This window comes from Colletotrichum chrysophilum (assembly GCF_026319265.1).
Source record: "Colletotrichum chrysophilum strain AFK26 chromosome Unknown scaffold_13, whole genome shotgun sequence".
Lineage (NCBI taxonomy): Eukaryota > Fungi > Ascomycota > Sordariomycetes > Glomerellales > Glomerellaceae > Colletotrichum > Colletotrichum chrysophilum.
In genome coordinates, this window is record NW_026517300.1 from 271891 (window position 1) to 299336 (window position 27446).

Here is a 27446-nt window from a genome sequence, read left to right on the forward strand (position 1 = left end):
AGACGGCGACGGTATTCAACCCTTCAATCTTCAATCTCATTTCGTGTGCTCATCTACCAAACATCATGCGGCCCCCGGCCGGCGGTCGGAGGACTGCGAACTCAGCATGAGGTCTCCACAGGCCAACACATTCGAAGCTCCGCCCAAACAGCGCTAGCGCCCGGTTTGCCAGGGGGCCTGATCCGCCGTGTCCGCCAGAAAACCAGGGACCGTCCCAGGTACACGGGCGCCCTAGCGTCATAAGCCACTGAAATTCCAATTTACACTGGATGAAGTCCGGGATTCCTTTCCTCACACCACAAGCTACTACTGTACGACATCGAGCAAACATTCCTGCCAGACCCGCGTCATCCTGGATATAAGCAAGATCACGATAAAGCAGCATTCACTCTCGCGGGGTAATACTTCCTAGACTTTAAGCTCGAGCGCGTATCCCAAGCATTTCAAATCCAACCAACAACTGTCGAGAGAACTCGCCTGCCACGAGTGGAAAGTAAACAAACCACACCCAATGTCGCGAAGATAGACGATACCCTCCAAACTGCGAAGCGATGCCGAGCTTCTTCCAATTCACGCAAGGCAACGAGTCCCGAACCCGCTTCACGAGCGACTCGTCTCCTCTACTAGGTCGCTTTCGCGCCGTACCCCAAGACTCCGATGTCAGCGGCCGCCGTCGGCGTTCCAGCACCCTCGGTCTCTTCTCCAACAATCGTGGCAGTGTGCACGTCGGCTATGGCGCGCTTCTCTCTGCAGCTGGTCTCGATAACAACGATGATGGTGCCGATAGAGTCGACTTGGAGGATCTGAGCTTATGGCAGCGGACCTGGCGCAGGATTGTCGACGTTTGGGTAGAGCCGAAGCAGAGTGCCGTCAAGAAGGTGGTTGACGTTTGGTGGAGTCGGTATGGATGTCTGGTGTTGATGCCCGCTGCTCTAGTATGTCACCACCAATGAATATGCCCTTGTTTGATTGCGAAAGAAGTACTGATTCTGATAAAATGCAGGCCGTCGCGTGGTGTGCGCTGCCGTTTCCGCAATATCAGTTTCCTGACGACGATGACGACCGTAGTGACCCCGGGTCTGGTTCGGGGCGCAAGATACCTGGTCACGGAGAAGCACGAGTGCAGATTAGTTTCTGGTTCTTCCTATTTGTCTACTATGGCTTCTACAATATTACTGCCCTGATTTGGATCACCAAGGTCTTCAATCTTTACAGCCTGAACTGGTATGAACCCCCCTTCCAGGTGTATGGAGGAAGTCTCCACTGACTTACACGCTCACAGGTGGCCGCAATCCCTCGGCTTCCCGGTCACCATGTCTCTGATTGCCATTGTTTCAATAGCAGTGCCTATCCCGCTTTATCTTACCCCGGAAACACGCTTCCTCACTCAACATAACACGGCTTGGATCTCCTGGACGTTTATCGTCATGGCTATGCCGGTAGCTATAGCGTTCTGCATTCTCCTTACCTCAGAACGCCACCTGAAATTACGCCACTCGCTCTCTGAGACGCAACGGATCTTCACAACGTCTTGGTGGACTGGTGAGGCTGAAGGGAGTATCCCTCGGCGAGATAATCGTCGCCGGCCAAACCTCAGCCACGACTCGTTCGACACGGACGCGGCGTTGCAGGTCGGCTCAGAGCAGCCCAGACACTTGACCAGCGTGAGGATACGGCGCAGATGGCTGCCAGCCAGCTTCGTCCGTTTCATCTGGTTCTGTCTGGCCTTGTTCGTCGGCCTCATGGCGTATGTGATAGGAGAAGCCTACGCAGAGATCTACTTACGGACGTTACCCCACAACAATTTGGAAACAATCGTCTACGTCTACAGCTGGATCATCACGGTCCATCTCCTCGACGCCTTGACAGGTTGGCTGCTTGGTATTCGCGAGGGTGAACGTGTTGGGAGCTACCCTCTCAGCTGGGTATTCAAGCTGTAAGCGAACCCCTTTTCCGTGTTACAGACGGCACATCTAACAAAACAAAGATACTTCATGCTCACCTACCAAACCTACGTTCGCGCGCTATACGCCCGTCTTCGCTCCCCAGAGCAATTCGTGTATCTTCAGATACTTTCCAGCAGCACGCTCATCATCCTCACCCCTTTGACGATGTCGCGCCTCTACCACCGCATCACCGTCACCCTCAACCTGACCGACCAGTCCTACGCGTCGTATCAAAAGGTCTGCACCCGCAACGTTTTTATCCGCTTCCTCGCGGAGAACGTGTCCATGGCGGCCTTCCTCGGCAGCGTCCTGGTTCTACACTTTGGACCGAACAAAGACGTCTACCCCTACTTCGCATTCGACATGAAGGAGGTTGGCGACGATTACGACTTCAACCTGACCTTCTGGGCCTCCTCGGTCACATGGGGCTGCGAGCTCGTGGCGTCCATCTGCGTCCGCGTGCTCATCCGCTACATTTTTGGGGTCGACGTCGGTATGGAGGGAAAGCTTGATCTCGCCGTCTGGCCTGAGCTGCTGCCGACGAGCGTGGCTGTCATGTTTCATGTGCTTCAAAACATGTTCTTCTCCATCATCCGACTACAATTTCCTTGAAGACACCTCCCACGACAGACTGCTTCACACCACATTTGCGACGTTGTTATGCCTCATGCTGCCCGATCTTATCGCCGGTTTCATTGCCTCTTTTTATGAGGAATTGGATGGCATCGACATTGGTTATAGCCGTACCGAACGTATGGTCTTTTTTGATGACTGTTTTTCAACATTCAGCATACTTCTGTCCTCAAAGATGAGAGCAATGGCAAGTTGCATAAATCGCGTTGTTTCTTCACGACTCTCATTGCGTTTTTTTGGGTTAGTCTTACGCGCATGCCCTCACGGCAACCGTTGCGGAAGACCAAACGAGAAAGATACCCCTTCCCCTTTTTTTAATGTCTCTCACGACCATTAGATGTTAGATACCACAGTTTCAGAGCATGACCGCGGCGTTTTCGTTCCTTTTCATTAGACAGAAAGAAGACCGATGAGTAATAGAAGTAATGAGACGAAGATTACGAGAAGCAACACGATGACGCTCCTCCGATAATGAAAGGGCACTTGGCGCGCGCATGCACATCATATCATCTGCAGCAAGCGCGATAGGGAACAATAGCCCAACAAGACCTTTTCATTGCTTGGTTGTCTCACTCACACACTCACACAACGAACCGGCGAGAGAGAGAGAAGAGGGTGCCTAGATTTTTTAGGCCCCCCGTTTGGCTGATTGCGGCCACCTGCATGACGCTGTCCTACCCACCCCCCGGCCCAACGAGCGACGACACCCTCCGAGACGCTGCGGCGAGGCTGCCCACTGACAGCTCGTTCAAGCTCCTGTGCGGTTCGGGTTACCGAATGAGAGCGTCGCCGGCTTGCTGGGACGGTGTTGTCATGTTTGCAGATGTAGAGAGCACAGAAACTAGATTACCCCCCGCGCGGAGCGGTTTGCGACACACAGACAGACGGCCGACTAGATATGATCATGTCGTTGATAAGCCCGGCAGCAGGCAGAAGCGCCCTCTGGCCAGTGTAACGACCTTAGTCAAGCACGTCGGGGATCACCTCTGAGTCGCAGTGAGCTAAAGTGCCTCTTAGGAAGGGACGGGCCATCAATTGCCAACTGGCACGAATAAGGTCTGGCTTTCGTCCTCTCTCTCTCTCTCTCTCTGGTAGTAGTGGCGCGTCGTTTTCGAAGCTTGAGCAACGTCAGCATATAGTTACCCACATTTGCATATCGAACAACAGCATGCCTTCCCCCCCAAAAGTCGTGCACCTGCCCAGCCAATGGCGCCGAGGCCGGGTGGGAGGAGGCGGTGAAGAAGGGACGCGGTTTGCGCGCACTACGGTACGGGACCTACAGACTACGGCGTCTGTAGGTCATCCAAACTGACTCATTTACGGCGACTTGCGTGCTAGCGGCGCCGGAGGCACGGCATCTTCTTCTTCCTGAGGCATGCCGACTTGTATTAAACACCTTCTAGCTGCGGAATGTTTACCAAGGTCGTAACGGAAAGCCCCGATTGCGCAAGTTGTAATGCCGAACGGGGACCGCCTCGACCTTGTATCGGAACGTTGTGAAAAAAAAAAGGCCGCTAATGCAACAGATCTTGATGTTGCTGCTGGTCCCTCCGGGCATGTGAGTGAGTCGGGGTCTCTCGTCCATGGAGACTGCCCGGCGTGTGGGCGAGTGCAGGGGTGCCGGGCGAGCAGGAAACAAACGTATTGAAGGTTTGGCTCGGTCCCAGAGATGTCGTGCTGTAGCAAGGTAGTCTTCCTGATGACTGCCGGCTGACCGAGCAGAGCCTTTTGTTTCATTGGGAAAGGCAATCGTACGGGCATCTCGCAGTCTGTTTTATGTCTAGGATTCTGGAGCTGGCGGATGAGTTCAGGAGCCCCCGAGAACAGAAGGTTGCATGTCAAAGGACGGCAGGGTTACGACGGTTAGCATCTCCGTCCGAGCCGCCCGGGGATACACACAGTGACAGGCAGTTGAGGACTTGTAGCACAGTACCTAGGTACGTACGGGACGCCTCAAATGCGACCGACCGGTGGAGATGCCGCGTCTCGTCCACAGCTTGAACGGGCCCAGTGGTGAATTCGATGACAAAGAGGTGATACCCTCAGCCACTCAGCGCAGTGGCCAAGGGTAGCACTGCTTCAACGTGAGTCTGGCGGAATGGCTTCCGGGCCGCCAGCGGATGGCCGTGAAAGCACGGCGTGCATTTGTAGATAGCGAGGCATTGCGGTTGTGTAGGACCTTGCTTACTGGCTTGAATCACCACTGCCTAGCGCCATTATCAAGATTGAATGCCTGTGGCGGAACAATGTCCGGACGGCGTATCTGATGCGTTGGAGCGGTTTTGACGTGAACGAGGTTCGTTACAGAGTAACTCGCTGCGTGGCTGTGACACGGGGCGGCTGTTGCGATCCAGACCGGATCGACCATGCACACTGTTCACAAGCTTTCCCAAGCTTGATCCGGGAAGATGGATGAGTGTCTGGCAAAAGGCTGACAGAACGTGGCCTAAACCCTACGTTGCCAGTCGGAGACCCATACGTCGTCAGCTAGAAATAGACACCTCCAGGTAAGGCGGTTCCAGGTCCAGTGGCAGTTCCGGGATGGTGCTTGGAAATGATCGGATAAAATGGACGCAGAGGATTCGGATGGAACTTGAAATATGGGGGCACCGAAGAGATGCCGTTGCAGCTTGCCCGTCTTGGGGGATCCGTCTTGTCTGAAGATCCAGGCACCTTGGCTGAGATATCGGTTCACCAGGGCCTCTTTGTGAGCTGAGTGCTTGGTTGGGTAGTTCATCGACTAAAATGTGGTGTGGTGGTGGGATGAGTACTTTGTGATTGATACCGTTGAGAAGTGACGGATGAGCAGCGTAGGCACCGCCAGGTGAAGGAGGAAATCCCGTCGGACATGGGTCCGTTCGTGTCGAGGCGCGGGGGTTGCGAGGCCGTTCATGAGCGGTATTGACTTCTGATTCGACAAACGCCCTGGTCGTGACTCAATGCGAAGTGATGGCAGGATGATGCGATGGTGGTTCGCCCGTTGCTCTAGACTTTGATGGTCCAAGGAGTATGGACGGGGAGAATGAGACGTTTCGACGGGATGAGTGGGGTGTAATATGATTATTGATCGAATACCACGGTGAAAGTCAGACACCGTATGGAAAAGGACCCTTAAACATCAAAGCTGACGATGCAGACCAGGCCTGGAGTGCGTAGGGACAGGCAGAGATCGGTAAGTACTTTGGGGCAGGTGTAAGGACCCTGGCTGACACAGCGCTGTTGAGTGTATCCGTAAAGTCGTCTTGCAAGGCAAGATGCCCAGCTGAAGCACGTTCGTATGTGCTACCGGGGCTTTTGTTGCTGAAGTGGGTTTTTGAGTTCCGGTTTGACCTTGAGTTTGAGCTTTGCTGGATATGGACATGCTGGTCCGACAAAGCAACCGTGGCAGGCCGTAGAGCCATTTATTGAGCAGGTTGACAGAACGCAGCATCCTCAGAAATTGATAGGCTCGTTGCAGAAGCTGTGGTTGAGCGATGGTATCTTGGGCTGGCCGCCGCCCAGAGCGAGCGAGCAAGCAGGTCCAGGGGTCACGGCCAAGACGTAGGGTCCCGGTCTGCTTCGCTGTCCCCGTAAAAGGCCCCGAGAGGACAGGGAGGTGCATGGGCTGAATGCATCTAGAAGCAGAACAGGAACGAGTGGCGTTCTAGGGAGGTGCGGAGAGGAGGGATAATGGCATGTAGGAGGATGTGTTAATGGTCTGAATAGCACGCACGTAGCGGTCCCATCGAGTTTTCCGGTTGGTCGAAAGACCTCAAGGCAAGGAAGAAGGCCAGGCACCTTACTCTGGGATTCTTGGGTAAGAGAAACGGGGGCGGTTGCAAAGACTTAGACCGCCACAACATGGCAAGCGGTGCGGTGCAATGCAGTTGACGTTGATCTCGTCGTCATAAGCGCCGCTTCCTGCCCGGCAACATGCAACAGCTCAGAAGCCGTGCTTCCATCCCTTCCCTTCCTCTCCACTGCCATTATCCATTCTCAGTCCGATACCCTGCATTCAACATCCAACAGGTGTCTTCCAGAAGTACCGGTCCTGCCCTATCGTCTCCTCTGTTTCACTCTTCTCCACTGCACATCCGCCTCACGTCTTCCGGCTTCTCCTGTGTCGTCAGTCAACCTCGTCCATATGGTATTGTGATAATGGATGCCTCTTTCACAACCTTGTTGAACGACTCGCCACGGACCATGGGCAACTTCAGACGTTTGAAACGAGCCGAATGTTTTCCGCATGGTCGGGCTGCTACAATCCCCACATGTTGAGAGGGACGTGTGGTCTGTAGCATCTGCCCTTTGAACTTCAGTTGACGGCAACACAACACAGTGACAGTAACACAGGCAATTGGCTTCAACATCAGCGTCAATGTCATCCCAAAACCAAGCAACCTACCGACCGCCATTGAGATGACCGTGACCGCACGGCACAATGGATCCCAGCCGAGCCGAGCCCATCAACAACCTTATTCGAGCAGCATGCGTTACCTACCTTATCCGTACGGAAGATGAGGTCGTGGAATGGCGTGGCATCGTTGTACCACCTACATGCGCATGCAGGAAGCTGCACTGCATCAGCCATCGCTGCATTCCCATTCATCAGTTCTAGACAGGACAGGGAAACGGCAAGGTTCCCGGCCCAATCCAGTCCAGTACGGATACAGCGTTGGTGCCCCGGGACCACAACGGCGTTGGGCTCACGCTCATGTTCATGCTGGTGCTGAGCTGCCTGATGTGTGTGAGACAGAAACACAGCAGCTTGCACCCCGGTCTGGGTCTCTCGGAGATGGTGGCATAGTGGGGTAGTGCCTCTTTGCTCCCTGGTGCAGTCCGTTCGCCGATGGAGGGGTCGATGTCGCGTTGGAGGGGCAGAGAGGCAGAGAGAGATACAAGCAAGCCGTGCCTTGCCATGCTACCTAGGTACTATGCTGTGCCATGCCATACCATGCCATCCCACCTGCGCCAGAGCTGGCTTACCATTTGCTATTATAGGCAGATACCCATATCGTGCGAGGCGAGTTTCGACGGCGCAGAGGAAGAGGAGTGGAACATGCGAGAGCTGCCGTCGTTGCCCGTCACTGATGGCTCGGCGGTCTTCTGGTCGGAGAAATAATGCTTGAGCACGTTTTGTTCCTTGGGGACGGATAGGTTGTTATCGCCCAACATCGGCAGGATACAGGAGGTATCCGAAAGAGTATCCGAGAGAGGGATGGATGGGCCCGTTGCAGGGAAGAGACAGCAGAAGAAACAAAATTACCGCTGGCCTTATCTACCTTGGGAATAATAGCCCGCGAAGAGAGCTCTTCCCTATCTTGCAACAAACAATGAGGCAGGCCTTGCCTGGAACCGTCCCGTTGTCTGTCATTGGGAATGCCAATGCCAATGCTCATGCCCAGGTCCCGTCATGGCTGGCTCTTTTGCCCACTTTGAACCACACGTACCGCCGTAGTGACACCCTACCCGTATCACAACTCTCCACTCCTCTAATCGATGGCGCGCGTTTACTCTCACCACTTTTTTTTTTTTTTTTGTCTCCCTCGTCTCGTCTACTCGTCCCTTCATGATCCTGGACAACCACCACCCGGCACGCCCCTTCTGCGCGCCATCTGCCAGCCTGCTTTCGTGCTTTTCCTTCGTCTTTTCCTACAGCACAGTACCGACCTACAACTAAGGTACTCTTCCTTGCCTTGTCTCACCCTCCACCCTCCTCCCCTAATCCCGGCGAGCCGAGCTGGACTAGCCTCCGATTTTCAGTCCACAGTCTGATGAGTCTTTTCTCACACACCTCAATTCTAACCGCACACACACCTTTCTGGTTCGGTCAACAAGGCCTGTCCCACGCAACGGCACCTCAGCAAGGTACCTACCTACTAGGTAAGGTAGGTAAGTAGGTAGGTAGGCAGGCAGCGCAAGGCAATGAATGCGCAGGTAGGTACCTATTGAGGTAGGTACCTTACCCTCCTGCTGACTCTGGTGCAAGTACTCGGTAGCTGTAGCACACACAATACAAACTTCCCGTACCTCGACTTTCCAGGTTGTGTCCTAAACACCTGGCCCATCCGCACTTGGGTTGCCAACCTTGGCCTTGGCCGTAGCTCTACGACCTGCCGTGCCTGTTCTACCTGCCCGCCAGTTGTCGCGTCCCACACCCCTCCTTTCACTCACTCCGGGATCCGACCCCAAAATTTTCTCTCTGCCAGCCTAGATACTGTCTGTACCTGCACATATCATTACCATCCCGCCCGGAGACCTACCTTTATCTTTCTCCTCCTCTCCTCTCTTCTCTCTTCAACATGTCCTCTGAACAGATTCCTCTGTCTAACGACGCCTCGCCGGCACCAATTAACCCTCTGGCCGCCCATCCCGTCCGAGGAACCGCCGACCTGCCCGCCTCAAACACCAACGCCTCTCAAGATGCCCAGGGACGACAGCCCTCCTCCTCCGCCGCCGCCTCCCCCGAACTCGCCGGTGGGAAGGTAAAGCTCCAGAGCGCCCTGCGTCACTTCGCCGACTTCCCCATCAAGGGCATCAACTTCGTCGATATCATGCCCCTCTTCCTCGACCCCTCCGTCCACGAGACCCTCGGCTCCGTCCTCGAGCTCCAGGTCAAGGAGGCCTTTGGCCAGCAGATTCCCGACGTTGTTGTTGGCCTCGACGCCCGCGGCTTCCTCTTCGGACCCGGCCTGGCCCTCCGTCTCGGCACCGGTTTCGCCCCGGTGCGCAAGCAGGGCAAGCTGCCCGGCCCGTGCGTCACCGCCGAGTACCAGAAGGAGTACGGCTCCGATTTCTTCCAGATGCAGCAGGATGCCATCAAGCCGGGCCAGAAGGTCCTGGTTGTCGACGACATCATCGCTACTGGTGAGTTTTGCGACATGCGGCGGGCGGCAGAATTGCCCCTCCATGATTTCTGCCCCTCCCTCGATTTCGCAATTGGCCCCACTAACACCACCCACCAGGCGGCTCCGCAAAGGCGGCGGCAGACCTCGTCAAGCAGCTCGGCGGCGAGATCGTTGGCTACCTCTTCATCCTGGAAATCCCCGGTCTCAACGGACGGGAGAAGCTCGGCGACACCAAGACCGTCATCCTCCTCGAGGACGCATGATCGAATCACCCTCGATCTTCGGACCCCCGGCATCGGCCCCGATATAAGTGCCCATCGACCGACCTATCTCCCGAGGCCCGGCGGCCGACAACGTCTCACATCTCAGTTCTGGCACGCAACATGAGAGGAAAGCCCATCAACGTACATAATCACCCATTTTGGAACATTCTCCTTGTCGGCACCAAATGAGGGGCCTCAACCTGCCGAGACACGATTCTTCCCAAACAACCTTGCATGAGACTTGACTTCTTTTTCTACTCCTTTCCACAAGGAGAACAATGCGCGACAGCAGACATCGCGCTGGCGTTTAGGAACTTTAAAAAAAAGTCGGAAGGCACACTGATTGAAGAGACGCCATTCATAGAGGTTATGAGATTTATCAAAGATATCGGCTCACATTCTGAGCCGATGTGCGTAATCTGGGTTCTTAACAACTCACAACGCGATGAAAACAAAACACCAATTTCAGCATGAGAGCAGGTCTACCCAGGCTTTTCGTCATTGTAAGCAGTGACTCCCAACGGTCATCCCACGCTGCATGTCTAAGACACGCCGAAGTGTGGGGGCTGGCTATTGCATGTGAATGGAAGTCACCGACTCTCATCGGCTCGCACCAACCAAACGATGGTGCAAGATCTTGCGCAGAGATCCAAGTGGGAAGCGAAGCTACACCATCAGACGCAATACTACAAGATTTGTGTTCTGGATATGGTTTCTGTAACTCACCGTAAACTGTTTTTGATTCGTGTTCTAAAGGGACAATGAACGCTCCTTTAGTCCTCTTGAATATGGTAATCTCCGACCATGATCGATTCGTTCTCGCTATGCGCAACATACAATGGTAGGAACTGGTTGCACATCACCAATATCTCGAGGATCTCTGATGTCATATCTGCTCAAGCTGATGCGATGGCCCAGTCATCGAGACACGTTCTCGAGACCGCTTGATCCCTTACTCGAGTTAAGGGGGTTTTGGTACCGATCAGCTGTCGTGAAGTAAGTAGTGTTATTCAGCAAGAGTTGTACTAAAGGAAGAAACTATATCGTTTTCCCGTACCATGATGACTATATTGCCTGTGGTTCCTCATATGTATGTTTCCTCTGCTGGTATCCAAATTGCATCCCTAGCCCTCACTTTTCTCACTTCGGATACATTCACTCTGGTCGAATGTCAATCCTCTCCTACCAGCTATTGCTGTTTAATCTACAGATGGTCTTTGCTTGGCCATGCCCGCATGCCCTGAAGCCGATGTCTTACTTACCTGGGTGCCATCCGCCTCCAGGCTCACCCAAGTCATCCAACACGATCGTCGAATATTGATGAAATACTGATGTTCAGCCAACAAGCCAGCTCTATGCAGAATTCGTTTTATTTCCGACACTAACTCCTTTCACCGGGAACAAGTGGGACATGACAAACGGATCGTCAACCCGGATCTACAGGACAGTGCAACACAAACATGCCACATATGGCGAGGACCCCGCGAAGACGTGATGGCCATGATGTCACCCGCCGCGCCCTGCCCCTCGATTCACGTTAGATACCCCACCTCTAGCTCACTACCCTTCCTCAGGGAGCTTGGTGTCAGAAGAGGGGGATCTACTTGGGAAATTGTCGAATACATCCCCGTATTTAGACAGCTGTTTGGGTTTCATAATTCGGGCGCCTGCAGTGTAATTATTAAGCGTCGATGAGCTGGTAGACACCCCTTCACAATGATAGGCGATGCGGGGTTGACTTTCATATAACAAACACGATGCCCAGCATACCCGTCTCCGTCTACCTCATGACAGCCAAGCGCTTCATTCACACAAATCGGCAAATCCCACGAATAATCCCACGAAATGACCCTGAAAATTTTCCTGTGAGTCGTTCACAAATTGGTCTAGAAAACGATCCTCACTAATTAACCTAACATCACAGCACCGGCGTGACGGGTACCAAACGCTTTCCTCTCTAGACACAGGCGGGTTCTCGACTTACACACTCACACAGGCTACATCGGAGGCGACGCCTTCCATGCTCTCTATAAGCAGCACCCGAACTACGAGTACGCGCTCCTCGTCCGCTCCGAGGAGCGTGCAGCGCCTGTGAAGGAGGCCTATCCGAACGCCAATGTTCGCATCGTGGTCGGCACCCTGACCGACTCGGACGTCATCGAGAAGGAGGCCGCTGCCGCCGACATTGTTGTCCGTACGTCTTGTGTCCTGCTCCGTGAAGTTGACATGGAGAATACAGTATCTGCACCCCTGATGTACTGAATGTTGACTGCCGTCTCTTAGACACCGCCGACTCTGCGGACGACGTTCCTTCAGCGCAAGCCATTGCTAAAGGTCTCGCCGAAGGCCACACTGCGGAGAAGCCCGGCTTCTGGCTTCACGTCTCGGGCACGGGAATTCTGCAATGGGTACGAACAATATCCCTTCCGTCCCGTCGTCTTGTCTAACACACGAGGGGACGACAGTACGACCAAAAACACGAGCGCTACGGCGAGGCCCCCCTCCCGGAGCAAGACTACCACGACATCCGCGACATCGACCGCCTGCTCAGCCTCCCCGACGAGGCCATCCACCGCAACGTCGACAAGATCGTCCTCGCCGCGAACTCCTCCCCCGCCGTCCGCACCGCCATCGTCTCCCCGCCTACAATCTACGGCCAGGGCCGCGGGCCCGTCAACCAGCGCTCCATCCAGGTCCCCGCCCTCGCCAAGGCCACGCTCGAGAAGGGCTTCGCGCCGATCATCGCGCCGGGTAAGACGGAGTGGAACAATGTGCATGTGCACGACCTCTCGGCCTTCTTCGTGACGCTCGCCGATGCGACGCAGGAGGCTGGAAAGAATGCTGACCCGGAGGTGTTTGGGCCGTGCGCATACTACTTCGTCGAGAGCGGCAACCACGTCTGGAGCGAGGTCGCGCGGTGGATCGCGGAGGAGGCGTACAAGCAGGGGTATCTGCCGGCGCCGCTGACCAAGCAGGCTACGATGAAGGAGGCGCTGCAGTCGGAGGGGGTGTCGAATAACAGCTGGGGCCTCAACTCGAAGAGCAAGGCGGAGAGGGCGCGCGAGTACCTTGGATGGGAGGGCAGAGACAAGAGCTTGGAGGAGGAGATCCCCGCGACCCTGTCATGGGAGGCGAAGTTGTTGGACTTGCAGCCGCACGAGAAGGTTAGAAAGTGAGCTGGAGGCCACTCGTTTGATGGTGAGGGCCAGGTGAGCATGGTGAAGATGAAAATGACCATTCATGCGATTTGAATGAGATCTATCTATTTCAATGTTCAGGATGATGACATGGAGACCGGTTCTAGCTAGTCCTCCACCTGCTCGTGGTCAATGGCGAAAGTGACAGTCATCTCAACCTCATTGCTCCACCCTGGGTGCAAGCCCATCTCCTCCCAAGCCTTCTCGATATCAATCTCCAGTACCTTGTCATCATTCTTGCAAACAGACACCGCGCTGACAGGGATGACCGAGTTTTGGATGGTGACGAGAAAATCGTCGTGGATGGTAAGCTCCGGCAACTTAGAGATGTACAGACCTGGACATGATGTTAAGTTTAAGCCCTCTTTCAGGGAAGCTTGGGGACTTACCAAGAACGCCCAATGCTTTGAGACGGGTTTTGAGCTCAACCTTGCCGTCGTGTCGCAGTAAGAAATCACTGTTGACTATCGCCGCTGCTCCTGTCATCTTCCCCACGAGGCCCAAGTTGGCAGTCCACACTTTGCCCTTTGACTCGCTGTCAAAGCTGGAAAGGGGGTACGCGGTGAATATCTCATATCCTCGTACGTCCACCGAAGTGGTGAGAGCAGAAGCTGGTGTGCCCGGGGTGACAGGCGGGCTGACTTTTCCAGACGAGTGGGCACGAACGACGTAGCGCATGGAAGGCAGAACGCCAGCGAAGGAGCTGAGGGGGATGATCTCTGTCAAGGATCGGGCCGAGATATTGAAAACGCCCAGAATGGGAGTGCCTGTCACAGCTTTGCCGTGGTAACAACCGATCTTCAACAGGCCATCATCGTCGTATCCAGTGTACGGATCGATGGTCTTCCCTATGACGCTGGGACGGAAGATGACAGTCTTTCCTCGGATCGTCAACCCTGTCATCTGCTTGATGAGATCCAAATTGTGCTGTCCCGGGACGTCGGTGATGTAGATCGGCCCACCACTGACGCATCGCGCTGCAGCATGGAAGCCAGAGTAATCGTGTACGGTCTGGAACATATCCCAGTCTGGTAAAATGTTCAGGTGCTGCGTGAGTAAGCTGTTATGAGCGTTGGTCCATACGTGCCAAGGGTGTGAGGCTGGGATCTCAGGGAAGAAGTCGTCTGAATTTCGGCAGAGAATCGCGGGCTTGTTCCGGGGAAGCTGGTTGTAGAATAGGATTTGCGGTGTTTGCGACATGCAAGATATGGCTTTAATGCTAAAGTGGCGTAGTGAGGATATCGTCCATGCATCTAGATAGGCATCAATGAGCTCGCGACGGGCGGTGGCTGAGACCCATGTGTCCGTCATGAACTGGGCATCTGTCTTGACACCATCGATGCCGCAATCGACGAGGAATTTGTAGAAGTCATTGTAGAACTTGTCGACGTCCTCTTTGGCTACAACAGTCATCTTGCCACCAAGAGGTAGGTTCCGTCGCTCGGCATCTTCTCGAACGATCTCAACCGTCTTGTATTCCTTTGCAATCTTGCCCTCCGGAGAGATACCCGCCCAGTAACCTTGAAAATTAGTCCTGCCAACCGTACATGCTTTGAAGTATCTCACCTAGTAGGGCATGCCACACAGCAATGTGCTGGATATGAGGATGCTTCTCTCGAATGTGGGCAACCGTCGCTTTAAGACCCTTTGGGAAAGCCTTCGGCTCGGCCTCAAACTCACACCAACCATGTTGGAATTGGCCGTGGCCTCTGTAATCGATGGTCTGCCAGTTGTCGTCGATGATGAGACCGGTAACCTTGATGTTGTTCTCGGCCAGTTTGTCAACAGCGTCGAACACCTTCTCATCTGTGAGACGCTGCCCAAGCGCGTTCCATGTACCTATACAGCCACATCAGCTAAATGCTTCCAGGGTCATGCGGTGGGTATCACTTACAGAAGCCGAGTCCGTCATACCAGTTCTCCATCCATTCCGGCTTGACGCCTTCTTCGATGGCTTTCATCTCGGCCTGCAACTCATTGCTGGCTTTCTTCTCTGTAATAACATAGTGTCTCGCCTGGTACATTACTGCAGCATTCGCGCTCTCGAAGTTGTCACCAATGGCAACGAGGATCTTGGCGTTCTCTGACGAAGATCCGTCGTTACGAGCCTATCAATGTCAATCAGAGACCGCAATGTCTGCTCACGAGATTCAAACTCACGTGAACGGATATCTGCCCAGCATCATCGTGACGGAAAACAGATAGCACATTGTTGACCCCGCTCATGGCAAGGAATACGAGATGCTTGCCCTCGGAACTCAGGAATGAGCATAGTACAGCGTCTTTGTCGAGATGAAACGAGGTCTTGCCATGGCGGGGGGCTAGCCAGGGACTCCAAATACGAACGAGAGCAAACCATCTGTCCCCGTTAGTATCCTGGAAAATGTACAACCCAGCCGCTGACCGTATGATACAGCGGATCTCAGGATATGTGGCGGCTAATGACCTAGGCTTACCTCTGGAAGCTTCCCCATGGCATACCCAACGAGATGTTAGCAAGCTTGGACTCATCGTTGTCAACAGCGTCGATGCCGGTTTCCAGTGACCATAGACGAGTACCAGGACACTGGCTCATGAGAGATTTCACATTCCATGCAGGATTGAAGCCTGTCACAATGTCTTCGAGACGTTCCGAGAGGCTTTGAAGCACTGGGGCCGTGCTCATGACGACGTTACCGTCACCAACACCAAGCTCATCACGGGTCCATCGCCATGAGTCGGCATCCGAGTGTCTGAACTTCAGCGTGAATTGAAGCGTCTTGTTGACTGAAAGAGAGGCAGAGAAGAAGAAGCGGCGGACGTGGTCTGGAACTGCCTGCAAAGTCGTCGGGCTATCATCAGCAATACGACGCAAGGCCACCTCCGCCCATTCGCCTCCATCGCTGGACTGCCATAAAGCAACTTCCCATGGCTCGTCTGCACGCGAAGCTGGTATCTCGAGAACAGCCGTCACCGTCAGTTGCCCAGTCGAGACCTGGGTGAACTGACCCAGAGGAGGGTAGCTCTGAAGTATTGCTTTCATGTTGTCGGTGATGGGCTCAGGAGCTGGCTTTTGTTTGGAAACGAACAGCTTTTGGAATTCGTCGACGAAATTGTAGTTGTCTGATGGCATCTTGATGTCATACAAGTCAATGATGAGATGGCCTGGTCCTGGTGCAGACGGGGGGATGTACGGATTGCTTTCAGATGTATGTGGACCAGTTGAATGAGGGGGTTTGGGTCAACTACGAAGGTAAGGTAGAGTTGGGTTTATGTGACACAGTATGGCACCGACGCAGAAGCATGGGATGGGCGACATCTGCAGAGTAAGTCAAAAGGCAGTCTTGTGACCTGCTGCACTAACAGCCAGCCAGATCGAGTCTCAGCTGCGCGAATGGAACTTCCATTGACGCAACCGCCGGCCGCCTGGGCACGGGCAGGATCCGCTTAATTGGCCAATTGGCAGCTGCTGCCAGCACGAAAATACTCGACGGACGGTGCCCAGCAACGTTGCGCATGCCTCGGCCCACGCCGTTTGAGATGTGCGCAAATGTTGGTGTGGTCGAAGGAGAAGTGAGAAGTCCGTCGCTGGAGAGCAGCATCGTCAGCTTTGGGTCAATTGACCGTGGTGCAGGTTTCGAAGAACATGTTGATGTTGTTGGAGTGATGATATCAATGAGTGAAAGATGCCTGTGAACGGATCTCGGATGGCACCCAATTGCAGCATTGCGGTACGTATCGCCCCATCGCAGAGTTGGAATTAAACGTGCCCTGATTGGCCACGCCCGGAACAATTCGGGGCCAAAAGTGGTTGGCGCCTGGCATCCAAGGCACCCACGGCCCCAGAAAGCTTTCTGAATTCTGAGCCGGAACCTCCTCGAAAGATTTCACAAACACCTCATATCACTCCCTATCCTCCACAACTCCGCCATGGCGTCCCGGAGACTAGCTTTGAACCTCTCGCAGGGGCTGCGAAGCCGGGCAGCTCTTTCCAGAGCGAGCCCTCTCACCCGGGGCTTCGCTACGCCCGCCAGCACCCCCTTCGGCAAGACTCAGACGACGACCTTGAAGAACGGACTGACGGTACGACACCCATCGCCTCCGCCTGCCCTCCCTGTCACTCAATTGGCGTCACCACGCCCGTCGCGACAAGATACTGACGTCGAATTCACAGGTCGCTACCGACTACTCCCCCTTCGCCCAGACCTCCACCGTCGGTGTTTGGATCGATGCCGGCTCAAGGGCTGAGACCGACGAGACCAATGGCACCGCCCACTTCCTCGAGCACCTTGCCTTCAAGGTAGGCCATCGATGCGCCGCCAATGCGATGACCAAGTCCCGCTGAACACCAATATAGGGTACCTCAAACCGAACGCAACAGCAGCTCGAGCTCGAGATCGAGAACATGGGTGGTCACCTGAACGCCTACACCTCGGTTCGTTCCTCTCGACCGAACTAATCACAAAGTCCTCCCCATTGACACTGGATAGCGCGAGAACACCGTCTACTTCGCCAAGGCCTTCAACTCCGACGTCCCCCAGTGCGTCGACATCCTCGCCGATATTCTCCAGAACTCTAAGCTCGAGGAGTCCGCCATTGAGCGCGAGCGCGACGTCATCCTCCGCGAGTCCGAGGAGGTCGAGAAGCAGATGGAGGAGGTTGTCTTCGACCACCTTCACGCCACCGCCTACCAGCACCAGCCCCTCGGCCGCACCATCCTTGGCCCCCGCGAGAACATCCGCGACATCACCCGCACCGAGCTCACCAGCTACATCAAGAACAACTACACCGCTGACCGTATGGTCCTCGTCGGCGCTGGCGGTATCCCCCACGAGAAGCTCGTCGAGCTCGCCGAGAAGAACTTTGGCGGCCTTGCCTCCACCAGCCCCCAGACCCAGGCTTACCTGCTCTCCAAGCAGAAGGCCGACTTCATCGGTTCCGATGTCCGTGTTCGCGACGACAACATCCCCACTGCCAACATCGCCATCGCCGTTGAGGGTGTCAGCTGGAACAGCGACGACTACTACACTGCCCTCGTTGCCCAGGCCATCGTTGGCAACTACGACAAGGCCATTGGCAACGCTCCCCACCAGGGCAGCAAGCTTAGCGGCTTCGTTCACAAGCACGACATCGCCAACAGCTTTATGTCCTTCTCTACCAGCTACAGCGACACCGGGTGAGCAGCCCCTGGCTGATTCTGTCATTGATTCTTGCTAACCATGGCCAGTCTCTGGGGTATCTACCTCGTCACCGACAAGGCTGACCGCATCGACGATCTCGTCTACTTCGCTCAGCGCGAGTGGATGCGTCTGAGCCGCAACGTCAGCGAGGCCGAGACTGAGCGCGCCAAGGCCCAGCTCAAGGCTTCCATTCTCCTGTCCCTCGACGGCACCACTGCCATCGCCGAGGACATCGGCCGCCAGCTCATCACCACCGGCCGCCGTGCCAGCCCCGCCGAGATCGAGCGCACCATCGACGCTATTACCGAGAAGGATGTTATGGACTTTGCCAGCAGGAAGCTTTGGGACCAGGACATCGCCATCAGCGCCGTTGGAAACATTGAGGGTCTCTTCGACTACGCCAGACTTAGGGCCACCATGAAGCCCAAGTACTAAATCTGCCGGGGGGGTTGTGATTTCGAGGAGATTAGGGTATAGAGTGTATGAGATACCGTTTACAGGCTAGTGTATCATAAAGACTTCCCTTGTTCATATGTCGGTGACATTCGCAAGCGTAGCACCACGACGGCCTAATTCTACTTTGTTCCCGAAGACCGACAGCAAATCCCAGCGCGAACTTGACTTGGGTGGGAGTTGAATTTGCGGCGTTCATGGCTGTGACTTGATACCTTGCGATACAATACCATATCTAGGTACTGAGGTGAGCAAAAGGAGCTGCCCAGGGAAATCATTCAAGAAATACGTGCAGGAACGAAAGTATCGGGGCCCGTTTACCCTGGGTTGATGGAAGGCAGGCGGTACTCGCGTACCCAAGGTAGCTGGTACACCTCCTTTTGTCGTCGTTGTTGTCGCTCGCGTAATCGGCTAGCAAAGCTCCTTCCTCACTGCACTGACGCACCTTCTTCGCGAAAGACTGCCTGCCTGCCTGCCTGCCTACTTGCTCGCTTTCCGTCCGAAGATCCGTCAACCAGTTCAACAGAGATGGGCCAAGTGGCCTAGTTGGTAAAACAGCTCATTCTTAATAAATCAAATACTTCCCCAAAGGTTCTGGTTTTCCTAAAGGGGTTGGGGCGCTCGTTCGAATCACTGCGGTGGAGGGCCTTGAAGACGATCGTTCGTCTTTTTTGCTCTTTAGCAATTTGCGTCTATTCCTTTTGCGATGTTTTGTTTTCCTTTCTTTCTTTGCTCTTACTTGTTTTTTATTTCTATGGTATCAAAAGAAAGATCTCCTAGTTGAGATGACTGGAGTGAGATTGAGAAATCACAACGGTCCACTTCCCCTGGGGACAGCCCAAGGTTCACCTCATGATGTGGAGCCACTCGACACCGGCGCATACCTTCTGCCTGCCCAACGCGGCTGGAATCAAAGAGATGATGAGTTAAACCAGACACTGTACAGGGTTGTGGGATCGTCATAAATCAAACCAGCCATATTCGGAAGCAAAAAAGAACTCAATTTCTATATCCAATGACTTTTCTGGTATAAATACATAACTTCATATTTGATCCCGACCCTTTCCATTTTTGTACGGTCCATATTTACTGGCAGTTCATGTGCTCAATGCGGATCTCAACAGCTCTGCGGTGAGCCTCCAAGGTCTCCGTCTTGGCTAGTTGCATAACAGCATCGCCGACGTTGCGCAGACCCTCGGCCGTCAGATTGGAGCTGGTAATGTGCTTGACGAAGGAGGCAAGGTTGACTCCAGAGTACTGCTTGGCGTATCCGTATGTGGCTGCGCTATGGTCAGAAACCGTCACAGAGTATATAGGAAGTAGGTAAACTTACGCAGAGAGTGGTTGACACCGGCGGAGTAGTCGCCCACACTCTCAGGTGTCCACTCGCCGATGAAGACACTGCCGGCGTTCATGACCTGCTCGGTCACCTTCTCAGCGTCCTTCAGTTGGAGAATCAAGTGCTCGGGAGCGTAGTCGTTGCTGATGCGCATGGCCTCGTCCACCGTCTTGACCTGGATCGTAACGGAGTGGGCGATGGATCCGCGGACAATGTCGACACGGGGCAGAGCCATGGCCTGGTTGTGAAGCTCGTCCTCAATGGCCTGCAACTGCTCCCCATTCAGGTCAATGGCGATGAGCACGACTTGGCTGTCAACACCGTGCTCTGCCTGGGAGAGCAGATCGGAGGCAACAAAGGCGGGGTTGGCATCCTTGTCGGCGATAACAAGAACCTCGGAGGGGCCAGCGGGCATGTCGATGCTCACACCGGCATTGGTGTCGTTGCTGACGAACATCTTGGCAGCAGTGACAAACTGGTTTCCGGGTCCGAGAATCTTGTCGACCTTGGTGCAGCTCTCGGTGCCATAGGCCATGGCAGCAACGGCCTGGGCACCGCCAGCAAGGACGATGCTCTCAGCACCGACCTTGTGGGCGACGTAGACGATCTCGGGGGTGAGGCTACCGTCGGCGCGCGGCGGAGAGGCGAAGACGATCTTCTGGCAGCCGGCGACCATGGCGGGAACACCCAGCATCAGCGCGGTGCTGGGCAGGACGGCAGTGCCACCAGGAACGTACAGACCGACTCTCTCAATTGGTCTTGAGAAGCGGCTGCAAACAACGCCAGGCATCGTCTCGACCTTCAGGGGCTTGTCCTCCTTCTGGGCGGCGTGGAACTTGCGGATGTTTTCAAAAGAAATGTCGATGGCCTTGATAGACTCAGGGGACAGCTGCATGGCCTCCTTGGGGAAAGGTGCCTTAAGAACGGGTGAGGTCAGACACGTAGCCTTCTCAAACCTGTGGGTGTAAGACAAGACTGCCTTGTCACCTCCCTTGCGGACCTCGTCGATGATGGGCCTGACGATGTTCAGGATGGCGTCAGGAGACTTCTGCGATGGGCGCTTCAGGACCTCATCAATCTCAGAGGCTGAAGACTTGGAGAGGTCGTATCTGCGCATGGTTATCCTCTCCTCTGACTTCTCCTTGGCAGCAGGTGTCGGGGCTGGTGCTGGTGCTGCGGCGGAAGCAGGAGTAGTCTGGATGCCCTCCTTCTCCGCCCACTTGCCCTTGGCGTTACCCGTCCTCCTCTTGACCTTGAATGCCTTGGCGTCGAGATTCCTCTCAATGTCAGCCAAGCTAACGCCGGCGCTGACAGCCTTGGTGAGGGCAAAGTAGATCAGGTCCGCGGCCTCGAAGGCTACTTCCTCCTTGGTCTTGGCATCGCAGAGCTCCTCTGCTTCTTCCATAATCTTGGCGCGCAGGAGCTTCTCATCCGAGAACAGACGAGCGGTGTAAGATCCCGCAGGAGCAGACTGCTTGCGAGACTGAAGAGTCTGCTCAAGACGGGGGATGCCGCTGAGGTCGCCAAAGCAGCCGTGCTGGTCCAGGTGGCAGAAACGGCCGGTTTGCTTAACAACAAACTTGAGGGTATCGTTGTCGCAGTCGAGGCCAATGCGGACCAGCTCCTGAGTATCCCCAGACGTAGCGCCCTTCACCCAGAGACCACGCTTGCGGCTCTGGTAGATGCCGGTTCGTGTGCGAACGGCCTCGCCAACGCTCTCGGCGCTGCTGTAAGCAAGTCCCAGGGCGGTGCCCGATTCATCGCACACAACGGTTGGGATCAGACCATCAGGCCTATCCGACTTCCAGAATGAAGAAATCAGCTTGGAGAGAGAAAGCTTCTTCGCGTCCTCCTTGGCAGCAGTCAGGCCGTCTGAAGGCAAGACGGGGATGGCATTGCACTGCTTGGCAATGTCGACAAAGTGCTCCAGGGTAGTCTCCGGAACCGGCTTAAGGAAAAGGTTGGGCAGCTTTTCCACTTTGCAGCGCTCAATGAAGGCGCCGAGGTCGCACACTGTCGAATCAAAGTCCTTGACGAGGACGGCGTGCTTGGAGGCGGCCGAAGTAGAGACGTCGGCGGTCTTGAGGACGGAGCCCACCCTGGATCCGAACTCCTCATACTGAGAGAGGTTCTCCGGGGCGACAAAGACCATGCGGGCTCCGGCATCGAGGAGAGAGACAACGTCGTCTCTCGAGGTGATGCCGGTGACGTCAAAGTAACCGCGGAACTCTGCGTTGTGCTGCTTCAGGAAGCGGTGGAACTTTTCCAGGGTCTGGTCATTGGCCTCGAAGAAAGGGGCTCCGAGCACCGAGACTTGTTCGCGGTCGAGGCCGTCCAGGTTTGCTAGACCGGGCGGGACGGCCACGCTGATAAGGAAAGGAAAAGGCAGTGTCGTCTCCATGGCGGGCAGGTGCTTTCTGATCTGGTGAGGGGTTTCTCACATGCAGGGAAGCAAACGGATAAGGAAATTCAAGGACACGGGAAGTGTGGTTGAAGAGTAGCCCGAGTCAATGGATTGGGAAAGTGGAATGTCACTCTATAAGATCCTCTCGTTGGTGACTCAATTCAGGGAAGGCCCGCCGCTAAAAGTAAAAATCCTCAGAGTGTGACACCACCACTCCAGCGTCGGGGTGGTCCTGCATCGGCGTGGGCGGGTGTTATGGTGGGGCAGCAATGCAAATTGCCCCTCCATGCATGGAAGTCTGCCCTGTGTTGAAGGTCATCCAATCCACGCCCAGCCGATTTGCCCGTTGAGACCCCCTGTCCAATGTGGGATTAAGCTATGGTCAGTGCGCTTGAGAAAAGAAGACACGGAGCGGATCAATCCTCGCGCCGCCGACAACCCCGGGCAGCAGTTGACGAGAGCTGTAGCAGACTCCATAGCGCGGAAACGGCTAACGAACGCGCTGAGCTGAGCCTTGTGGGCGGCTCTTTCCACGAGCGACCCAACCGCGACTACCTTATCGACCCTAACGACTATTCATTCACCTTGACATATACTAATTCAAACGAGGCCATCCAATCGCAACTTTCTTCACATTTCAGATCGCCCTACTTTACTACGAATCCGATTTTCACATTCATCAGAACGGAAGGACCTCAACGCGTCGACGTCCACATCCATCAAACCCCGGCCCGTCGCAAGAGTCGACACCATCTCACCGTCTCTCTGCCGTCGCTGCCAGGCAGCATCGCCAGCATGGCTTCACAATCATCCGACCCGCAAACGAACGGCGTGCCAGCCTCCTCAGGCGCCTCCGGCTCACAAACCGTGAACAACACCCAAGCGACCGCAGCGACGACAGGCTCGCAGCCGCCCTCCCAGTCCCAACCGACCCAATCCACCACACAGGCGCAATCGCAACAACCAAGCAACCAAAACGCACAGCAGCAGCAACAGCAACACCAGCAGCAGTCATCTTCATCAAATCCCCTCGGGAGCAACGCATCGGCCCCGCGCCCGCGCGATTCGCGCATGATCGAGCTCCTCCTCACCTCCCAGGGCGTCACCTCGTACGAGGCCCGCGTGCCCCTCCTCCTCCTCGACTTCGCCTACCGCCACACCTCGAGCATCCTCGGCGACGCAATCTACCTCTCCGGGGACCCCTACGTCGCCCAGGCCGGCTCCAAGCCGACGGCCGGTGCCGCGGCGGCGGCCGCCGGCACGGGTGACGCTGCCGTGACCGCCAACGCAGTCAAGCTCGCCATCTCGGCGCGCTTGGGATACCAGTTCCGCGGGGGCGGCGGCGCGGGAGGCGTGTCCAAGGACTGGCTGCAGGAGCTCGCCCGCGAGCGGAACAAGGTCCAGCTGCCCAAGGTCGCGCAGAACGAGTGGGGCCTGAGGCTGCCGAGCGAGCGCTTCGTGCTCAGCGGCGTCAGCTGGGGCCTGAAAGATGTTTGGGAGGAGGCCGGCATCGAGGACGACGAAGAGGAAGAGGAAGATGCTGGTGCAGGCGGTGCCATGGAGGGCGTAGAGACGACGAACAACCAGAACGACGCTGCGGATGAGGATATTGGCGGAGACGGCGTCGAGGGAGGCACGATGGAGGATGTGTTTGGCAAGGACGTGAACGAAGATGCGGACATGGGAGGGACGTCTTAGAAAGGGTACCGATCACAACACACATCTCGCACATGATCGCGCCCTTAGTCCGAACTTTGGCATGAGTATGGACTCCAGGCGCAGTGGCTTTTGCATCACGCAATCCACTGCCAGTCAATGGAAACTAGCCGATGTGGATGCACCTGCGCGTCCAGGCTTGGGGAAAGGAGAGGTGCCGTGGAGCTTTGGGCAAACACGGCTATTACTTAGCATTTGGAACACAAACCCCAGAGGAGTCGGGGCCTGCGTTGGCATCAGATTAAAATAGGAATCAAAATAAAGCAGAGCATCCACAATTCCACACATTTGGTCCAGAGCTTGTGATCGCGGAGGTGGGAAAAGGTAGTGTCAATTCAGGAAACACTACAGTAAAAGCACCAATTCAAACGCCTTCCGCTATGCAAAGTAATGCCCGTCCGCGAATCCATCCAACCAACCATGCTGTTGTTCCCCAAACCGCTCTTCGAAAAGCCCCCGGTAATAGTACAGAAGTTCGAATCGCAATATTAGTTCGCACCTGTAGAAGTAACATTAGGGTTATACACCGCGGCCTGTTCCTCCTTTTTAGCACACTATTTCTGCACACCTTTTTCAAGGGTGAGATGATTTACCCCTGTGATCAACTCAGCGCCGACGTCTTCCATAAGCACCTTTTGGGTGGGTGGGGAAGACTGGTTTTCCTTGCCGCTGGGCTGAGGTGTTCGCTCGCGCTGCGCTCGCACGCTATCGAGGTCCGCTTCGTCAACGTCATCGTCCTCTTCATCTTCGTCTTCGGCGTCTTCGTCGTCAGCGTACTCGTCCTCCATCATGGAGGCCGTCATCCGCTCGTCGCCGTCGACGCTTCCGCTGAGGATGCTCTCTCGCTCGTCACCGTATTCATCAATGGAGCCTCTCGAGATGTAGCTTTGGCCCATCTCGTCACCGATGTCTTCGTCATCCTCGTCGGCGTCTTCTTCTAGGTCGGCCTGCTCATCATCAGAGTCGCTTGCTGAGAATTCATCCAACTCCAGTGGAGTATCCCTCCAGTACTTGAAATCTGTGTACTCTTCTCCACCACCCTTAACGAGAGTGCTAACAGGTGGGAAGAAGTGGTCGACAACCTCGTTGATGTTGATGTAGCTCAACTTGAGCTTGTTCAAGCTCAGCAGATCAAGAGAAACCTCGGCATTGGAGTTGATCGTGAAGATGCGGTTCCTCGGAACATCCACTGTTCTGTACGAAATTTGGTCCGTCAAACGGTTGCCAAATCCAGCGTAGAATGGCGTCTGTTCCCGACCGTACAAGTGACGAATGTCACGAAGGGTAGCCATCTTGAATACCTCGGGCTTCCGGAGGTACACCTCACGACGGAGTGCAGCCATAGTCCGGTCCGGGGACAAAATTGTTGGCCCGCGCGGAACCCGGTATTCTCCCTGCTGAATGCCAGCCAAGTATGCTCTGGTGGTATCGGACTGTCCCACTGATCGACTAGTTAGGTACATGATGTTGTAGCCGTTTGCGACAATGTCGCTGTAGAGTTTGGCAACACCAGCGTGCGTCCAGTCCCTGCCAATCATGTTCAAAACATGACCCAGCGCATCCGACTTGGTGATGGTGCCGTCGATATCCGAGATGACAACAGGCACCTCATGTCTCCACAGGTACATGTTGGCATTACACGTCGCTCTGTTGACTGTGAAGCTCATACTGTTCTCGCCGGGCTTCAAGCACAACGCCTTCAGCTGATCGCTAGTCAACCGCAGCGTCTTGGCGTAGTTCAGGTTTGGGTCTCCGGCTGACGATTGAGGCGGAGTGGTCGGGGGAGTCTGCATGCCAGAGGCGCCGACATCCGACTCAGTTCTCCTGTGGATCGGAGTAGGCGCTGTAGTCGTCACATCGCTACCGTCGCTCTGGTATCCCGGGTCGGACGCAGCATCAGCTGCGATGGCCGTTGGCCGGTAACCTGCCTCCATAGTCTTCTTCTTGGCTGCCTCTTTCGCCTCCTCGCTGCTGTAGATCCAGATGTTTCCATGTTCGTCCATACCAAAAAGGGAACCAATATCGTAGTTGCCTTCAAGCTCTTCAGACAAGATCTTGCGTGCAAGGATCTCAGCACGGAAAATATCCTCCTCGTTGCTCTTGAAACCGGTCATGTCAAGCATGAGGTCACCCGTTTCAGTCACGCGAGTGGGAATGTTGTTGGCGGAAAGCTCCTTGGAGAGCATGCGCGCCCGCTCGACAGCATCCTTCGCTGCCAGAGGTGGAGGACTCTGCGATCTCTCGGACATGGCAAAATCAGCAGAGCTTTCGCCGTACTCACGGTCACTGGTACGAGCCGACTTGCGCAACACATCGTCGCTATAGGGACGGAGGTTCCAGTCGTCTGATCTCGGTCGTCCTTGGGTGAGGTCTGGTGATGTGGATAACGGGGTAAGAATGCCTGGAACTATTAGCTTCTGAATGTGCGCCTGGGGTCACCAGAGGACGGGCAAGAGACCAACCGTGGTCCCGAGGGAGAGTTGCGCTGTGGATGACTGAAGGAGGAGGACGCTTAGGTCGCCTCTCTTCGGAGTCCAGGTCCAACAGATCCGGTTCGCCCAGTTCGGAGGACGAGGGGTTCTCAGGGTTCAGGGGAGGGCTCGATGCTGGGGATACCAAAGGCGAGGTTTGTAGATCCCTGGGGATGGTGTCGCTGGTTTCGAAGACGAAGAAAGCCTCTCCTTCCTCTCCAAGTTTCATGGAGTAGTTCTGCTTGACGCCGTTGACCTTGAACTCGACCTTCTTCTCATAGGGCCGAAGGAGGGAGAACTTTCCAAAGCGGACGTGGAAAGGCGAGCAAGCCAGGGTGCCGTCTTCTTGCTCAACGACAATCACGTCGATGGCGCCACTCAGAGTGGCCGGGTTGATGGAGTTCCATGTCGAGGAGACGGAGGCGCTGAGGTTGCGAACGTACTGCATGGTGACTATGGAGCTACGCCCTTGCAACGGGGAGGAGTCTTGGATACGGCGCGGGTGTGCGATCGCAGAGCCAGGAAGGCAGACGTTGTGAAAGATACGATGCGATGTGCAACAGCCTCCTGGTCTCTTGTATCGTGGGTTTCGCTCAGCTGTAGAGACCAGACAGTAGGCGGGAGGGTTCGGGGTTGAAGTGGTGTAAAGATGACGAAGGTGTAAGGAAAGCGACGAACGAATGGGGCGGAATATTGGCACAGGTAAGGTCGGTTGATGGACGATACGAGCGGGAAGCAGAAGGACCTGGCGGGCAGCGGACAGGGGAGAAGCAGCAGTGCACCCCTGCTTGTTGGACCAGCCCAACAAGCTAAGACGCCCTTGAATGCTCCCTGGGGCTCTCTGGCTCACTGCAAAACGGCGGCAGAGAGGTACCAGAGTGCCCGTGGCTAGGCGGTTTTGGTACAAGCGCGACAGGGCCAGCTCGCCCACGTTTGCTGGCTGGGTAAAGAGTATAAGTACGGTACCTAGCAAACGGACAAGGTACATAAAATCTGCCGCGGATCATGTGAAGGTGGACATTGGGGAGAACGCCATGA

At 55.2% G+C, this 27446-nt stretch overlaps 8 protein-coding genes across 8 annotated transcripts; 5 read left to right on the forward strand and 3 right to left on the reverse strand.

Moving 5' to 3' along the window:
• Positions 1-551: 551 nt before the first annotated feature.
• On the forward strand, positions 552-2558 carry COL26b_002606 (uncharacterized protein; the record flags this gene model as incomplete). Its single annotated transcript, XM_053175521.1, has 4 exons — positions 552-887; positions 1004-1224; positions 1283-1936; positions 1988-2558. 4 exons carry the CDS (start codon positions 552-554, stop codon positions 2556-2558), a joined length of 1782 nt encoding a protein of 593 aa, XP_053040525.1.
• Positions 2559-8860: 6302 nt separating this feature from the next.
• Positions 8861-9669, forward strand: COL26b_002607 (uncharacterized protein; the record flags this gene model as incomplete). Its single annotated transcript, XM_053175522.1, has 2 exons — positions 8861-9425; positions 9524-9669. 2 exons carry the CDS (start codon positions 8861-8863, stop codon positions 9667-9669), a joined length of 711 nt encoding a protein of 236 aa, XP_053040526.1.
• A 1845-nt stretch (positions 9670-11514) lies between these two features.
• On the forward strand, positions 11515-12845 carry COL26b_002608 (uncharacterized protein; the record flags this gene model as incomplete). The annotated part of the gene is made up of 5 exons (XM_053175523.1): positions 11515-11534; positions 11594-11607; positions 11666-11863; positions 11953-12077; positions 12135-12845. 5 exons carry the CDS (start codon positions 11515-11517, stop codon positions 12843-12845), a joined length of 1068 nt encoding a protein of 355 aa, XP_053040527.1.
• A 128-nt stretch (positions 12846-12973) lies between these two features.
• COL26b_002609 (uncharacterized protein) lies at positions 12974-15978 on the reverse strand (the record flags this gene model as incomplete). Its single annotated transcript, XM_053175524.1, has 6 exons — positions 12974-13203; positions 13256-14386; positions 14433-14705; positions 14761-14974; positions 15027-15225; positions 15323-15978. The coding sequence occupies 6 exons, from the start codon at positions 15976-15978 to the stop codon at positions 12974-12976; spliced, it is 2703 nt and encodes a 900-aa protein (XP_053040528.1).
• Positions 15979-16775: 797 nt separating this feature from the next.
• On the forward strand, positions 16776-18460 carry COL26b_002610 (uncharacterized protein; the record flags this gene model as incomplete). The annotated part of the gene is made up of 5 exons (XM_053175525.1): positions 16776-16928; positions 17020-17145; positions 17203-17280; positions 17336-18021; positions 18073-18460. 5 exons carry the CDS (start codon positions 16776-16778, stop codon positions 18458-18460), a joined length of 1431 nt encoding a protein of 476 aa, XP_053040529.1.
• A 1104-nt stretch (positions 18461-19564) lies between these two features.
• Positions 19565-22218, reverse strand: HIS3 (imidazoleglycerol-phosphate dehydratase; the record flags this gene model as incomplete). The annotated part of the gene is made up of 2 exons (XM_053175526.1): positions 19565-19758; positions 19812-22218. 2 exons carry the CDS (start codon positions 22216-22218, stop codon positions 19565-19567), a joined length of 2601 nt encoding a protein of 866 aa, XP_053040530.1.
• A 798-nt stretch (positions 22219-23016) lies between these two features.
• COL26b_002612 (uncharacterized protein) lies at positions 23017-23919 on the forward strand (the record flags this gene model as incomplete). Its single annotated transcript, XM_053175527.1, has 2 exons — positions 23017-23088; positions 23170-23919. 2 exons carry the CDS (start codon positions 23017-23019, stop codon positions 23917-23919), a joined length of 822 nt encoding a protein of 273 aa, XP_053040531.1.
• A 572-nt stretch (positions 23920-24491) lies between these two features.
• COL26b_002613 (uncharacterized protein) lies at positions 24492-26856 on the reverse strand (the record flags this gene model as incomplete). The annotated part of the gene is made up of 2 exons (XM_053175528.1): positions 24492-26338; positions 26400-26856. 2 exons carry the CDS (start codon positions 26854-26856, stop codon positions 24492-24494), a joined length of 2304 nt encoding a protein of 767 aa, XP_053040532.1.
• Between the last annotated feature and the right edge of the window lie 590 nt (positions 26857-27446).